The following is a 16,819-nucleotide window of genomic DNA, read 5'->3' as shown; positions in this document are numbered from 1 at the left end:
AGAGGGGGGCTGAATCTCAAGTAATAAGCAATTGAACTAACTGATTGCATACAATATTACTGTATTATACAAGTGTATAGAGCAAGGTCTTTTCTTGAAAACTAATTACCTTTCACAATGATATTAAATCACGTGTATGTATTAATACTGTGTAAGGAATTATGGGTACTCATTGATATTAGGTGGTATAGTCTGCCCAGACAGGAGGAAATGTCAGCTATATTTATTTCTTATGTAAATTAAACATGGTGGAATCAGAAACAATGGAAGGTCCATTTTCATCGAAATCGTACAAGGGAATGGGAAGCCCACAGGAAAGGACGAATCCTACGAGGTTATCCTTTCTCTTGAAATAGTCATTGCTTATATCTTTCAAAATTCAAAGACAGAAACCATCTTTGGCATCCATCACTAAACAAACACAAGGGAACAGAGCTCTTGTGAGCTGAGAAAGATGGGTCCTTCAACCGAGAAGGAGTTGAAGTCTCTGGAAACTGAATATAGGTGAGCAACCTGCTTTGGCAAAGATCTTTCACCTAAGACAACAAGGGAAGCCAGCACCTTGTACTCTTATGGAAAGTTCTGACTGAGGGAAAGTCAGCCATGGCTGGGAAAAAGAATGACTGATGAGAGAAACCATCTTGAACAAAGCCCGTATCTTGCCAGATTAAGTTTTAGACAGTTAGAAGTGTGTTTTTGTTTTGTTTTACTTGTAACTCTTTCTATCTTCATTCCTTTTACTTGAACTCAATCCTATGTATATTTTTGTTAATAAATTTATTTCATTTTTACCATAAACCAGCACAGTGCTGTGTTTAAAGGAAGGGGTGTATTTGGCCCTACTTATGTTAATAAGATGTGATGTAGTTTTGTCTCTCTTTACAAGAGCAACGGACCTTATTATTTCTCTGAGTTGTCCAGGCAAGGGCAATTTGGGGAAATTTGGGACTGGGAGTACATTGGGGTCATATTCTTGTTGGTTGTAACCAAGTCTGATGGAAGCCAGAGGGGGGCTGTAGAGAGGCTGCTGAGGTCAGAGCTGCTGAACCAGGGCTGTATAGCACACAGACACTTAGGGTGTGACCTGCGTGCTAGTAGGCTGATTGTGAGCAGCCCAGGTTTGGAGCTACAGCAGTAAAGCATTTTGAGGCACCCAGGTTTACAGAGCAGGCAGTGACACATCCCCTCATTGGTCTGGATTGGCCCCCAAACCCTAGAAAAACCATGACAACAGTTCTTTGGGGTAGTATGGGGGAAAGGAAGCAATAGGGCCTCCTACCTTATCCAGGCATCCAATATAACAAGATCATTTGTTGATATATGTTCTCCTTATATTCTCTAATAGGAGGAGCTTCAAGAGCATCTAGTGCATCCAGTACAGTCAGTCATAGGACTGAGAGACCAGTTTCTGATGCATCTAGTGGGGCGTTACGGAGACCTAAGCCCACTAATGTTCGTGCTGCTTGGTTATAAATTATTTGTACTTTGCCCAGAGTTCTTACTTGATCGCCAGACTTATATTTCTATTGCTTTTGTAGATTATCTCTGTGCAAGAATATTGTCATCATTGTTTGCTGATTAAAGTGCACTGCAGTGTGGTGTAATTTCTTGTAAATTGGTTTTAAATGGACAATTTCACTTTAATCAGTGTTTCCTGAGAGAGGATGTATTTATAAAAGCGAGAGGTGAAAATTGAAATTGCGAATTATTTTTATTTGCAAAGCACAAAGAAGTTCATACTTGTGAAGGATGCAATTGCTGCGCTTTGGTTCCAAGATGTAAAAATTAATGTTTTTAATTATTTTTTTTTAATTTTGCAATAAACTTTCAAGCATGTGTTTAGTTTGTAAATGGTCCTAATTTTTCATCCTTGTTTGGTCTTCAGAACTTCTAGGTCATGCAATAATGGCTGAAAGGGTTTTCTTTTTATTACAGTTTGTGGGAATGTTTTTGATAAAAAGTAGATCTATATGTTTTATTTCTTATGATGCAGGAAGAGGGTATAGAAATATCTGAATGTTGTGCAGACTAGTGGAGGAAATCTACCTTGTAGCAGCAACAAAGCCATTCTGGTTGCACAGCAGTAACACTTCCTTTCATGTGAGTGAACTAAAATATTGAGGATGCAGGAAGTGTCTTCTTCTGCAACTATTGCAGATCATTCTAGCTGAATAAAGAAGTGGTGTTCATTCTGGGTCAGAAGTGATGTCTTTTCCAGACTTATGGACCTACGCACAAGGAAAAAAGAACCTGCTGTACTGGGTAGAAATGTTTGTTGGATAGGAGAATAAATGTGAAGTGAAATTCTAATGTGAAGTCCAATAAAAACAGAAAATTCAACTATTCCCCAAACTGGGTTAATAGCCATTGTCTTTAGTGATGGCACTACTTGCAGACCTCTGCCCTGGCTCACTAGTGGGAACAGATATGGAGCTGTGGGAAATAAATTTAGTAGTACAGCATCCAAGTTTTGAGAGATACTAGCAACCAGAATTAGAAAAGAGGACAAAGTAAAATATATGGATAAATCCAAAGTTTTGCATCTTTAACTTCTATTTTTAATGTTATGTTTTATACTAGATCTCTTAAGTAGTTTCAGACCAACCTTAGCAACAGTTTCCCGTTACATAATAAATGTAAGATTTTATGGAAGTGGTAATGGAAGGCAGTATGTGATGTAGTTTATTTCCATATCTAAACTGCAACAGGCCATTTGGTCACTGGCCGCAGGATTTTCTTTCATAAAGAGCATGAATTATGATCTGCTATCCCTAGTTACTACTGTACTTTTGCTTGTTGTCCTGACTCCCTTATGGCAGAACTATTGGGGGTCTTTCTATTTAACAAAGATTTTTCTTTGTTTAATAGTATCGAGACCTAGACCTACAAAAGTCAGATCCATTTTCTCTCTCCATGTTTAGCACAATGGCATAAGTTTTTGAATATTTAATATTGTGATACACTTGGCACACAGGATCATCTAGTTTCTTTGGTCCTCTCTGATAACTTGACAGAACTGTATGGGTTAAAGAAGTTTTACCTCTGAACCTGCTGACTTTTGTGGATTAAATTTTTATATGCTTGACAATGTTTTAACAGTTCTTAACTTTAAACAGTAGTATGGAAAAAAGCTATAATTGAAATGTATTGTTCTTTCATTGTGACTGTAATGTGTTCTTTGAATAGTACTGCTGTAATTATTTGTATAACTGTGCTGATTAAAATTATTCACCATTTAAATTATTTGTTTTTGAATGAGACACAAATAAACTATAATATCAAGGGTACACTAGGCACTTTTGAGTGTTCCTATAGCAATTCTTTTCTCTGAAAAAACTAACAAAATGGGCTTAGTTTTAATCATCCCAGCTGCTTAGATTGAATGTGGTATGGGGAATTTGTCAGTTTTGTATGTCACTCCTTTTGTAAATTGTAAGAAGTAAAATATTTAACATGAATTATATGTATGTTCATCATTGCATAAGCTTCTTAGAGCATTTTATGTTGGTTTATTATCCAGCAACTGTAAAGGACACTGAGAGAAATTGGCTGTTTATCAGTTTAGCTAGTGAAACAGGAGTGCAAAAATGCATCAAATGTGAGCTTTGTGATTTTCTTTCTTTTTCACTCATGGATGATTATTTTTAAAACCAGGTTTATTGGCAAGTCATGGGTAATAATCTGTCAGGCAGTTTAAATGTAATTCCTTTTTTATCCTAAAGGGAATTTTTCCTCATGATGGCCACCTTCTCAGTAGTACCTCTCCATATAACTTCCCTTCATTCATTGATGAAGGAAACTATACGTTCTGCTTAGACTTCTCGGAGATTGTTACGGATTTTTTTTTTTAAACTTGAAATCTTCAGCTATGATGTCTGTTGTCCTGGGTCATTGGTTGAAAATCCTTTTGCCTTGGGATATTTATAGTAATAGTCCCACTTCAAACTTTCACCTCATTTTCAGTGTTCTTTACTAGATAGTCTTTCACTATCTCCTCAGACGATCTTCCCCATTTTCCTTTTGGAAGAAGGCTGTTTTTTCTCTCAAAAGCCGATTCTTTCCCCATTCCTTTTAATAATGTGAGAAACCACTTACCAAACATTTCCTGTCTCTTTGTTCTCAAATTATGAATTAAAGATAAAGTGCCTGAGACAGGTACTTCTCTCCCACTACCATTTTGTTTATATATAGCATAAAGGTGAGTACTGTAATAATTTTAGACTTTTTTTCTGCAGGAGTGTGGAGTATCTGAAACTTAAATTGTATGCACAGTGCATTTGGCTTCAACAGAAGCCAAAACATTTTTTGTTTGGTGCCTATGCAGAACTCTCAGCACTTCCCAAAATTATGAATATGCTGCTTGAAGTGTGAATATTTTCAAGACAGTATCTTCAGTCTTTCCTGTTAATACTCTCTGGCAAAAACTGAAGACCTTCTATCTGACCATTTGGGAAACAAGTGCTGCTTATAAACTATAGGGTCAAGCAAATTAAAATGCACAAATACAGGAAAGCTGCTCTCTGCTTCCAGACTTATTTGAGAATGTCAATCAACTTTCATTTTGAATAAAATGTCCTCATTTCTAGTTTAAAGCTTGAAAATATGACAAGTGTAACCAAAACAGAGATGGTTGTCTGAGTCTGCAGCCAGGCTCCAGCCAAGGGGGGGATTAGCGAACACTAGAGCAGAGGAGGAAGCCCCCTTGTTGACATGAGCCATAGTGGATCAGGTCTTCATTGCTCTGGACACAAGATGGGGACTGGTGGTCCAGGGGTGTTTGTATGCTCAAGTGGGTGCTGTAGGATTGGCTCACTGTTAGTGGGGTGCAGATATCCCTCTGTTCTGTTTCTCCCCACTGGCTTTTTAGGTCCAGAGGCAAGATTTGAGAAAAGAAGTGGTGGTAGTTTAAGCATCACCCACTTGTGCAACTAGCATGAGATAGGATCTATAAGGTGTAACCATCAGCAGAGTTATGGCAATAATGAAGTGCAGGTCCAGTTTTTCCTAATATTGGCCTGTGGGAACCAGACTCAAAGCTGTGTTTCATTTTGAATTTTAAAGAAGTTTAAAAAGCTGAAGTGCAGCTCTGAAATAAGTTTTAATGTGCACAGTTCCTTATTAAGAATAAATCTCAGCAAGGGACAAAGACATTTTGTTTTGAAATCAAGGGAGATTCTTCAGAAATTAGAAAGGGGGGGAAAAAAGCATCAGTTCTATTTTTCAGCAGATAAATAGCAAAATCTTGAACATGTAGGGCACAGTTAAGAATATGCCCAACCTTGAGTGTATTAGTTCCAAGAGCATGGTGAGCATTTTCAAGCAAGCATCATAGCAACAGCTAATAACACAACTTCTGTAGACAGCAAGTGCTATTTATAAATTAAAGTGATTTCTAACTCCTTCAGCATGACCAAAACCTGTGGGTGATCAGTCAAAATACACCAAGTGGCCAAAAGTTTGTTGAACATTAAATGTCAAAGAGTAATCCTTAACAGTTTGAGAATTAGTGATGAGTAAATATACAGGACAGTTCAGTACAGATGCAGTTGGTGATTCTGACTGAAAATAGGAAAAGCATTTCTCATTAGGGTTCATGAACGCAGAAGAATAAGGTGACTTACTCAAGGTCACACAATGAGCACACTACTGTACTTTGGGCATTTCCCTCCTAAATGTAAACTACAGCTTCCCCAAGATTAATTAGCTCCATACCAAACAAACCTACCTAAAATCTTGTGTGTGTACGTACACACACCTGTTATTACAAAATGGTATCCATGTTATAGCTTTGTAGCATAGCAAGTTCTAGCAGACTTTTTTGCATTTAATTTCATACAAAAAGGTGCACTGAACATTGTATTTAGCATCCCAATTTTAAGATGTGAAAAAGTACAAAGCAAGTATGCCAGTCTTTTTGCCTCACTTGGCAATTAAAAAGAGCCCTCTGTCTGGAAAGTCTAATCGTGATCTTGCTGGATGGCTATATCAGACAGTGCATTTGGATCACTAGAATATGCATGAGGTACACAGTCTTAAATTATTAGTCCTTGCCCAGGCACTTATTTTCAAATGCAGAACACAGCTTATTCTCATTGAGCATTATCTCTATACCATATCTGCAGTTTCAATTCAACACCTACAAATTCTAAGATTCTTAATAACTCAGATTTCTCCACCACCACTTCCATCTGGCAGTCTATCTCCCCACCCCCTGCAAAAAAGTGTTACAATTAGTTGAGAATAATCCTGAGAGAATTGTATTTCAGGGTAAATTTTCAGGAAAATTATAAGCTACTGAAACTAGTGACTTAAGTTGTCACTATCTCCACAATTACTACAGCTCTACTAGCAAGGTGTTTTAGGGTTAAAATCATACCAATGCTTCATCCTAAAACAGGTTTTTTACTATTAATAATAATGCGTGTGGATATTACTATCTGAAGTGTACTTGTGTACTAAAATACAGAGTACGTGCAGAACACTTATTGCAAGCATGGATCATTTAAAAAATGGAGCAGTATTGGAAACCGAACTGGAGAAAAAGTAACTGAATATGATTAGCACACAATTTTTTTTTCCTGTTTTGGTTCAATTGAACATTAAGTATAATCCAACAGACAACTAATAATTTTGCTTTTTGTAAAGACATGTATGGCACTTAATCTTGAACAGAGAATTTCAGTCTTTCAAAGTTTGTTGGAATATTAGGAGGAATTTAGGACCTCATTTACCTTAAGGGAGGGCTTATTCAGTGAGACAGCAGTGGGTGAGAACCTATTTCCTGGTGCTTACAGATAGTAAGCAAGTATATTTTAAACATGCTTTTTTCACTTTAATATCAGATTTTTAAGAAGTCCAGCCTAATAAGAGAAACATGCTCTTCATCCATGTGTGTTTTGAATGCCCTGATGCTGTTGGGTAGTTAGAGACATTCACTTTAATACAAATAAGTACTTGATCTTGACTTGGTTTCTTTAAAAACTAATAATGTGAACTCTTAATAGCTAGCATGTAAGCCACCAAAATCATCAAGAAATGCACTCTAGTCATAGGAATAAGTATATTAGTGATCTTGTGCAGATATTTAATATATAAACAGGTTCCAATATAAGTATCTGAGGACTTTTCATTCAAAATTTAACTATGATCCAATGGACAACCATTAAACAATTATGCATCCTTCTCTGAACTGGATTTGCCCCATGACAGCCATCTCAATTTCCCTAGGAAATATTTTGTTGTCCATTAAACCACAAGTAGTATATTACACAACTGAACAGAATAATTTTATTTACTTTAGACAAATTTCTTGATCTCATCATACAATACTAATACGAAAGCACCGCCCATGCCTCTCAACACATTGGACCAGGCGCCTTTGAAGAAAGCTTTGCCTCCTTCATCTTTGGCTATCTTCTTCCAACAATCAATTGTGCCCTTGTACATAATATCAGCTGTGGAGACAAGAAGGTACACCTGAGAAACTCTTGAATCATACAGGCAGTTCAATTAATCAGAAGTGTGCTCCCTAGAGGATTTTAAATTAATAAATATATTTAAAACAAAAAACAGCTCTAGCAAAGTACTTCACAACAATCTGAAAGACCAATCAAATATAGTGAGGACCAATTTATTCCAATATATTATTTTAGTAGAAAGGCCATAGATTTTCCTGTAGAATATATAATGCCTTAAATTTCAACCATGTCCTGCTGGGGAGATAATCTCTGCAGCTACGCCACTGCAGGTGAAGACTTGTTCTTACCTCCCTTTCGGCCAGACTGCATCATCATCCTACGTCGGACTGTGTCAAAAGGGTAGGACACCAGCCCCGCTACAGCGGTGACTGACTGGGCAATCATCCAACTCACTACGATGTGCACGTTCTTGGGATCAGGCATCATACCTGTCAATCAAGAGTAAATCAACAATATGAGTACAAAGGGGTGGAGAGAGGGAGAGAGAGAATCATTCCTACCCCAGACTCCATTAATTCACAGAGCCTGATCAATGGTAAGTCGAGGGGACTTTTCCCCACAGCCAATTCCTTCAGCCACATCTTGCTCAGCATCATCCAGTCTTCACTCAGTCCAGCCATTTAAAAGTCAGTCAAGAGTTAGCTTTTAGAACATTTAGCCTTGACCATAACAGCTTCCTTGCAGAACTGCACTACAGTAGCAGGATTTAAACTTCTTATAACCTAATTCAATAACAAAAAACACACAAAAATTGACCATGCTGGAAAGAGTGAAGTTACAAACTTAGTTTTAGGAGGCTCTGAGTTTGCAAAAACAAGAAACAAAAGCCTGACATGAGGGAATCAACCAAAACGGACAGGATGGAATTTCAAAAGTGTGCTGTAATATTTATAATCCATTATATAAATGTAAACAAAGCTGCAGTTTAACTAAGTCCTGAAAGCCAATGCCCAAGGCAGGGTGCACTGGAGCAGACCATCCTTATATTTGTTGGATTCTCTCTCAGTAATCACAGCTCCCTCCTCCTCCACTTACCCTTGGCTGTGTCATAGACCCCAAAATAGGCTGCTCTATAGATAATGATGCCCTGGACTGACACGTTGAATCCTTGGTAGAGCCCTCTGAGGCCATCAGATTTGAAGATCTTGCTAATGCAGTTGCCCAGCCCTGTGAACTGCCTCTCACTCATTCCTTTGCCCACGTCAGCAGCCAGCCTGGTTCTGGCAAAATCCAGAGGGTAAACGAAGCAGAGGGAGGTGGCTCCTGCAGCACCTCCAGAGGCCAGGTTCCCTGCGAAGTAGCGCCAAAACTGCTTGTGCCTGTCCACTCCCCCCAAGAAGATCTGCTTGTACTTGTCCTTAAAAGCAAAGTTGAGGGCCTGGGTGGGGAAGTAACGGATGACATTGGCCAGGTTGCCTCTCCAGAACGAAATGATGCCCTGTTCCTTGGGTATCCTCACCACGCAGTCCATGATTCCCTTGTACTGCTTGTCAACTGTGATCTGTTGGCTGGCATGCTGGACCTGTTAAGTGAGAGAGAGAAGGGCACAGAGACGAGATTGCAACAGTTACTTTGGACAATGTATCAAACAAACCCCAATTTGTCAAAGTTAAGAAACAGGGAATAAAATAAGACAGTAAATATCATAATGCCACTATATAAACCCATGGTACACCAACACCTTGAATACCACATTCAGTTCTGGGTGGTCCATCTCAAAAAAAGATAAGATTAGAATTGCAAAAGGTACAGAGAAGTGCAATAAAAATTATTAGGGGGTATGGAACAGACTTTGACTCCCTCAGGGAACAGATGGGCAGGATCCCCTGGGAGAACAACATGAAGGGCAAAAGGGGTCCAGGAGAGCTGGCTGTATTTTAAAGAATCCTTATTGCGGTTGCAGGAACAAACCATCCCTATGTGTAGAAAGAATAGTAAATATGGCAGGCGACCAGCTTGGCTAAACAGTGAAATCCTTGCTGATCTTAAACGCAAAAAAAGAAGCTTACAAGAAGTGGAAGATTGGACAAATGACCAGGGAGGAGTATAAAAATATTGCTCAGGCATGCAGAAGTGAAATCAGGAAGGCCAAATCACACTTGGAGTTGCAGTTAGCAAGAGATGTTAAGAATAACAAGAAGGGTTTCTTCAGGTATGTTAGCAACAAGAAGAAAGATGTGGAAAAAACTAATGTACTCAATGCTTTTTTTGCCTCTGTCTTCACGAACAAGGTCAGCTCCCAGATTGCTGCACTGGGCAGTACAGTATGGGGAGAAGGCGACCAGCCCTCTGTGGAGAAAGAAGTGGTTCGGGACTATTTAGAAAAACAGGACGTGCACAAGTCCATGGGGCCGGATGCGCTGCATCCAAGGGTGCTAAAGGAGTTGGCGGGTGAGATTGCAGAGCCATTAGCCATTATTTTTGAAAACTCATGGCGATCGGGGGAGGTCCCAGATGACTGGAAAAAGGTTAATGTAGTGCCCATTTTTAAAAAAGGGAAGGAGGATCCGGGGAACTACAGGCCAGTCAGCCTCACCTCAGTCCCTGGAAAAATCATGGAGCAGGTCCTCAAGGAATTAATTCTGAAGCACTTAGAGGAGAGGAAAGTGATCAGGAACAGTCAGCATGGATTCATGAAGGGGAAGTCGTGCCTGACTAACCTAATTGCCTTCTATGATGAAATAACTGGCTCTGTGGATGAGGGGAAAGCAGTGGATGTGTTATTCCTTGACTTTAGCAAAGCTTTTGATACGGTCTCCCACAGTATTCTTGCCGCCAAGTTAAAGAAGTATGGGCTAGATGAATGGACTGTAAGGTGGATAGAAAGCTGGCTAGATCGTCGGGCTCAACGGGTAGTGATCAATGGCTCCATGTCTAGTTGGCAGCCAGTTTCAAGCGGAGTGCCCCAAGGGTCGGTCCTGGGGACGGTTTTGTTTAATATCTTTATTAATGATCTGGAGGATGGTGTGGACTGCACTCTCAGCAAGTTTGCAGATGACACTAAACTAGGAGGCGTGGTAGATACACTAGAGGGTAGGGATCAGATACAGAGGGACCTAGACAAATTAGAGGATTGGGCCAAAAAAAACCTGATGAGGTTTGACAAGGACAAGTGCAGAGTCCTTCACTTAGGACGGAAGAATCCCATGCACTGCTACAGACTAGGGACCGAATGGCTAGGTAGCAGTTCTGCAGAAAAGGACCTAGGGGTCACAGTGGACGAGAAGCTGGATATGAGTCAGTGTGCTCTTGTTGCCAAGAAGGCTAATGGTATTTTGGGCTGTATAAGTAGGGGCATTGCTAGCAGATCGAGGAACGTGATCGTTCCCCTTTATTCGACATTGGTGAGGCCTCATCTGGAATACTGTGTCCAGTTTTGGGCCCCACACTACAAGAAGGATGTGGAAAAATTGGAAAGAGTCCAACGGAGGGCAACAAAAATGATTAGGGGTCTGGAGCACATGACTTATGAGGAGAGGCTGAGGGAACTGGGATTGTTTAGTCTCCAGAAGAGAAGAATGAGGGGGGATTTGATAGCAGCCTTCAACTACCTGAAGGGGGGTTCCAAAGAGCATGGAGCTCGGCTGTTCTCAGTGGTGGCAGATGACAGAACAAGGAGCAATGGTCTCAAGTTGCAGTGGGGGAGGTCCAGGTTGGATATTAGGAAAAACTATTTCACTAGGAGGGTGGTGAAACACTGGAATGCGTTACCTAGGGAGGTGATGGAGTCTCCTTTCTTGGAGGTTTTTAAGGCCCGGCTTGACAAAGCCCTGGCTGCGATGATTTAGTTAGGAATTGGTCCTGCTTTGAGCAGGGGGTTGGACTAGATGACCTCCTGAGGTCCCTTCCAACCCTGATATTCTATGATTCTATGAACAGCTTCCATATGAGGAGAAATTATAGAGACTGGGACTGTTCAGTTTGGCAAAGGGGGGATATGGTAGAGGTCTATAAAATCATGAATGGCATGGAGAAAGCGAACAAGGAAGTGTTATTTACCCCTTTGCATAACACTAGTACCAGGGGGTCACCCAGTAAATTGACTAGGCAGCAGGTTTAAGAAAAGCATAAGGAAGAACTTCTTCACACAACACAGGTTACCTGTGGAACTCTTGGTCTTCACAACACCCCTGTAGCAACAAGTATAACTAAGTTCAAAAAAGAACTAGATAAGTTCATGGAGGATATGTCCATCAATGGCTATTAGCCAAGATGTTTAGGGACATAACCCCATGGTCTGGTGTCCCTAGCCTCTGACTGCCAGAAGCTGGGACTGGACAACAGGGGATGGATCACTCAATAATTCCCCTGTTCTGTTCATTCCCTCTCAGGCATCTGGCATCAGCCACTGTTGGAAGACAGGATACTGGGCTAACTGGACCATTGGTCTGATCCAGTATGGCCATTCTTATGTTCTTAGAAAATTCTGCTTCTCACCAGGAGATCTATCATCTTTCATCTACTCTGGAAGATTACATGGAGCCTTTTTTCATAACCTTACCATTCAACATAATAGCCTGTACCTGTTTTATGCAATCTTAATCCAGTTTCTTTAAGACCATTACATTATTAGGTCAAAGGGAAACTGCCTACAGGAGGAGACACCTGAAGGGCATTTGCAGGAGGATCCTGAAACTTTAACAGAAAGACATCTTCCAGAAAGCTTATCCAATTGCACAGAAGTATGTTAGTCTCATACAAGTGTACAGCCTTGCTTTAGAGTTTCACATTTCCATTTTACTTAGCAAGTCAGATAGTAAGTGCACTCTTAGCATATTTGGGTCCCCGGTCTTATCGTCCAGCCAACAAGCCCCTGAAAACGATGTTGACCATTGAAGTTTAATTTGTAATGAATGAGGTGCCAGAGCTAAAGCAAATCTTTTTTAAACACTTTCATAACAGAGGGGGCAAGCCCAGAGCTGCTGGGGATATGAACTTCCAAGCCCTGGCACAAATTAAGCACTGATTTGAGGCCACTTCCACCCCCCGCGCTCAGTGTCCCCATGTATCCCGGCTATAAACAGAGCCAGGGGAAAGAAGCGGTGCTGCTCTTGCGTAACCAGAGTTCCCGAAGCCAGTTGCCATATTTAGGCACTTCAGGCTTCTGCCCATATGACACTAGGATTCCTGCACCGCTTCCAAGTCAAACTTCACACTCCTGCCACCCAGGGAAGGAAGACTCCTTGCAAGAGCCCAGGGCAATACACATCATCCTTTTGTAGATTACCACCCAGTGCACTGAACCTCATCATGCCCCCAGCCCCTTTAGATTTGCTCTCTGGACAATCACGAGCCGAGACTGATAAGAGACAACCTGTTGCTAAATTTCCACTCACACATTCGCTAGCAGCGTTTACAGTTACATGGTGCCTTTAAAGCAAAGAGCCATGCACGCTAGCGACAAGCAAAGTCAATCGGGCCGTTTGCTCTACCAAAGTCCATAGACCGGGGCTTGAACGAAATCGTCCCGCTCCTTACCTGCAGCAGCAATTTAACTCTTTCTATGGGAGCGACAGCTGTCTTGGAAATAGCAGCAGCAACCCCGCCAGCCAGGAAGTCCTTAAGGAAGCTGATCGCTTGGTTACTCATGTTGGAACTCGCTCAGACAAACCCCAAAGAGCCCCCTTGTAAAAGCAGATGCTGCCGCGCACCTCCCCACCCAGTTGCCCCCAGCCAGCCTCTTGCGCCGCGCTCCAAAGGGAGAAGCGCGTCTCTCCTACTTATAGCCCCTCTGCTTCTCGCGATAAGAGGAGGGTCCCCCGGGGCACACACATTGGCTAGGAACCCCCCAGTCATCAGAGGGCACAGGGGCAAAGCCGCCATGCTGTTCCAGAGAGGCCGCCGGGGCGGTGCGGCTGCCCTGTGCTAGGGACGTTTAAAGGGCAAATTAAAGTTATCTGCTCCCTGCCGGAGAACGCTATGTCAGAGCATGTGCCTGCTGTATTAATAGCACAGTGGAGACACAGGATGGGACTGGGGGGGGGCTGCAAAAATACTTCGGAGTGTGTTAACCATTTGCGTTCACATCCAGTGCTGCCCACGGAGAATAACGGACAGATCAAGGGAAGTTTGGGAGTCCGATAAAAATTTATCATAAACCAGCACATGTATTTTAACGGCTGTTATTGTCTGTATTGAGGCACACATACACACTGCATCTGATTTACAGAGACATGGTACCTACTGATGCACACCAACAGTGCAGCCTGGTTAATTGGGTTCTATGGATATTTTGTAAGATAGGGTAAAGAAGCTGATATAAATATAATAGTGACCCTCAGTGGCTTGCTGAGACATGAGTTGCAGAATTTGGATTAGAGCCTTTTACGTGGAGGACAAAAAGTGTTTTAAGATTTAACACCTTGCTTAAAGTCTGACATAGCTTCAAATGCTAACATGTTATCCCTGATCCTAGATTTCCTGAAGAGAAGAGAAAACTTTTCCTGCTAGTGTCCTCACTGTACCCTTAAGGATAGATGACCCTGCATGAGACAGGAACATAACTGGCAGAGTGGGCTAAGTAGGATCACTTACATGGAAGGGAGGAGTGAGGGGGACTCTAGGGAGCACGTGCACTGGGAAATTCAAGTGCATGACCCAAACCAAATGTGAAACAGCAGAACAATTTGTGCAGTCAGTACCTGATTCTTAACTAATTTCTCTGTGCCTCACTGTCCCCTTTTCCATCCATAAAATGTGGATAATACTTTTGCCCATCCCTTGTGTGACTTGTCTATTTAGACCCCGATCCTGCAAAGGCTTACACACTGAAATCAATGGGACTACTTGTTCTTGTAAAGTTAAGCAGGTGTGTTTTCAGAATGGGGGCCTTAGATTGTGATAAGCACTGCAGGGCTTGTAGAGTACCAGTGCAATGGCATATGAGTTTCAGTTGGGATTTGCAGATGCTCATGAAATACAAATAATAATTAGTAGAACTGAATTTCACCTTAACTTGGCAGCTAAAAGGCTGACCTTCCCTACATAGTGATATTCTCTTAATGCAAATCAAATTCCTCTCCTCAATGAAACACTAAACTGGATTAGTGAGCCCCTGTGGCTGATCCCCCTCCCTCTAGCCCCAGCTACTTTAAGAATGTTTCCCTCGCCAAGGTAATAGAGTTTAAGGTCAGAAGGGACCACCAGATCATCTAGTCCAGTGGTCCCCAATCTGGTGCCCATGGGTGCCATGGCGCCCGCCAGGGCATTTATGTGCACCCGCAGTCCGCCTAGTGCTCAGCAGGGGAGAGAAGCCGTGGCCCTGCGCCTGCCAGGGACAGAGAACTCCGGGGCTGCAGGCTGCGGGCACCGGTGTTCTCTGTCCCCGGCAGGCGTGGGGCCCACCTAATGCCCAGCAGGGGAGAGAAGCCAGGGCCCCGCGCCTGTTGGGGACAGAGAACTCTGGGCTGTGGGCTCCAGTGTTCTCTGTCCTCGCAGCTTCTCTCTGGTTTCTCTCTTTTCTCTGGATTCATATATTATGTAATATTAAATATGATGTTTTTCATATTATTTAATGTATAAATACAAAATAAGCCTTGAAAAATTGTTGGCGCCTGCCACTCTTCTGAAAACATGAATGTGCTACTGGCCACAAAATGGTTGGGGACCACTGATCTAGTCTGACCTCCTGCGTATCACAGGCCACCAACCACACCACCCCGCACACCACCTGCCAGTATACTAAGCCCAACCACTGGAATCAGACCAAAGTATTACAGCTCACAGGAAACCACACTAGCCACAGGCAGAGAATAGAAGGAACCGAGGTGCATTAAGGCCCCAGCAATAGCAGGGAAATTATTAAGTGACATATACCCAGATAATCCTGGCAATTGACCTGCCCTCACCACTGCAGAGGAAGGTGGGAAAACTCCAAGGTCACTGCCACTCTGACCTGGGGGAAAACTCCTTCCTGACCCTATGTATGGCGATCAGTTAGACCCCAAGACCTAAGACAGAGAGTGCTCAGTGCCACCCTGCCCAATGTCTCATCTCCAGCTGCTTCAGACAAAGGAGATTAAAAGAAAAACCCAGAAAACATGGGGGGCGGGGGGGAAATCCCTTCCTATTCCCTGCAGGTGGTTAGCTGAAACCCTGAGGTGTTAATACTGTCAAGGGCTGAAGAACATACAGCAACACACCCAGAAGGTAAAGATGGCTCTTTTCACAATTATAAGTTCTAGGATATTTGTAAGACCTCTGACTCCAAACAGAACCACTTCTTTGGAAGCATCTTGCATCCCACCCAGCATGGGCTCCCAACTGAACTGACTTGACTCTTTTTTCCACAGCTACTGGACAATGGGAAGAATAGACTCCTATCAAAGACTACAGCCACCACAAGTAAAAGCGCTGATACAGAGCAGAGAGCCACAGCTGTGAGTACCTGAGCACAGAAGCCCACAGGTGTGTTATGTCAGATGATAATTGTATAACTAGAAAGCATAGTGATACTCCACAGGTGGAGTTAATTAGTTTCATGCACAGCTGGTGAAGGAAAAAATTAGGCAACCACTATTGCTTTTCAATGCTGCTGGTCTTTTAACCTTCATTTTTTCTTTCTCTGGTACCTCAGTCATCATTAACCCCCCTTTTAACACCAAAGGACTTGCTGAGTTGTGGAATTAAACTAAGAATGTTTTGGAACTTAACAGTAAGAGCTGAGGTCCTGCTGACTTTTTCTAGGCAGTATAATGGCCTAGATCCAGAAAGATACCTAGGTGCCTAAACCCCAGATCAACAAACCCCTGATTTGCTTCTACCTAACTCTGTAGGTGCCTAAGCTCACCCGCTGCTTAAGTTTTCACTGTAAAAACTCCCTATGTTTCTGCCTATGAGCATGCACATTGCTGCCTCACTCTAGGCAAGAGGTTCTCAAACTGTTGTCCATGGACCACCAGTGGTGGTCTGTGAGCTCTAGTCAGGTGGTCTACAGATAGTTCCCTCTAAGGTACGCACCTGGATGACCACCCAGAAGTGAATGAAGGGCCACCCACTTAATTAATAGAGCCGTGCAGGCATGCCTCCACTAATTAGCTGCATGGAGCCTGGAGAAGATGCACATATAAGGTGAGGTGGTGGGCAGTGCGGTGAAGGGAGGGGGAATTTGGGATGTGTAAGACTTCAGTGGCCAGAGACAGAGGTGCCTTTCCCCAGCTCTAGGGCTGTGGTTGCCTAGGAAAGATGGTCCTCCTTCCCAGCCTCAGCTCAGGGGCTGCTGTGGTGGGAAAGACCCACTTCCTTCACAGCCCTAGCTTGGGGGCTGCGGGGGGGGGGGGAGAGAGAGAGACATTCCTCCTTCCCAGCCACAGCTCGGGGGCTACCATGGTGGGGGAGAGAGT

At 42.5% G+C, this 16,819-nt stretch overlaps 3 protein-coding genes across 10 annotated transcripts in view; 2 read left to right on the top strand and 1 right to left on the bottom strand.

Annotated features, from left to right (window-relative positions):
- CFAP97 (cilia and flagella associated protein 97) overlaps positions 1–3,240 on the top strand; it is a 49,506-nt gene extending 46,266 nt beyond the window's left edge. For all 7 annotated transcript variants that reach the window (XM_065597930.1, XM_065597934.1, XM_065597932.1 and 4 more), the window contains one exon: positions 1,346–3,240. In XM_065597930.1, coding sequence (XP_065454002.1) covers positions 1,346–1,473 — 128 coding nt within the window. In that variant the 3' untranslated portion in view covers positions 1,474–3,240. The remainder of the gene's footprint in view (positions 1–1,345) is intronic.
- A 3,815-nt stretch (positions 3,241–7,055) lies between these two features.
- Positions 7,056–13,362, bottom strand: SLC25A4 (solute carrier family 25 member 4). Its single transcript, XM_005281989.4, has 4 exons — positions 12,957–13,362; positions 8,514–9,000; positions 7,766–7,906; positions 7,056–7,454 (listed from the first exon to the last, which is right to left on the bottom strand). Exons 1-4 carry the CDS (start codon positions 13,065–13,067, stop codon positions 7,297–7,299), a joined length of 897 nt encoding a protein of 298 aa, XP_005282046.1. The 5' UTR covers positions 13,068–13,362; the 3' UTR covers positions 7,056–7,296.
- Positions 13,363–15,775: 2,413 nt separating this feature from the next.
- LOC101951371 (EF-hand calcium-binding domain-containing protein 6-like) overlaps positions 15,776–16,819 on the top strand; it is a 102,733-nt gene continuing 101,689 nt past the window's right edge. The window contains exon 1 of one of the 2 annotated variants that reach the window (XM_065596790.1): positions 15,776–15,884. The gene's annotated coding sequence lies outside the window, so the exon portion shown is untranslated. Of the gene's footprint in view, positions 15,885–16,339; positions 16,548–16,819 lie in introns of those variants that run through there. The other variant, XM_065596789.1, reaches the window with a different exon arrangement.

This window comes from Chrysemys picta, chromosome 5, assembly GCF_011386835.1.
Source record: "Chrysemys picta bellii isolate R12L10 chromosome 5, ASM1138683v2, whole genome shotgun sequence".
Classification (NCBI taxonomy): Eukaryota; Metazoa; Chordata; order Testudines; family Emydidae; genus Chrysemys; species Chrysemys picta.
This window is presented reverse-complemented; position numbering and strand designations above follow the sequence as displayed.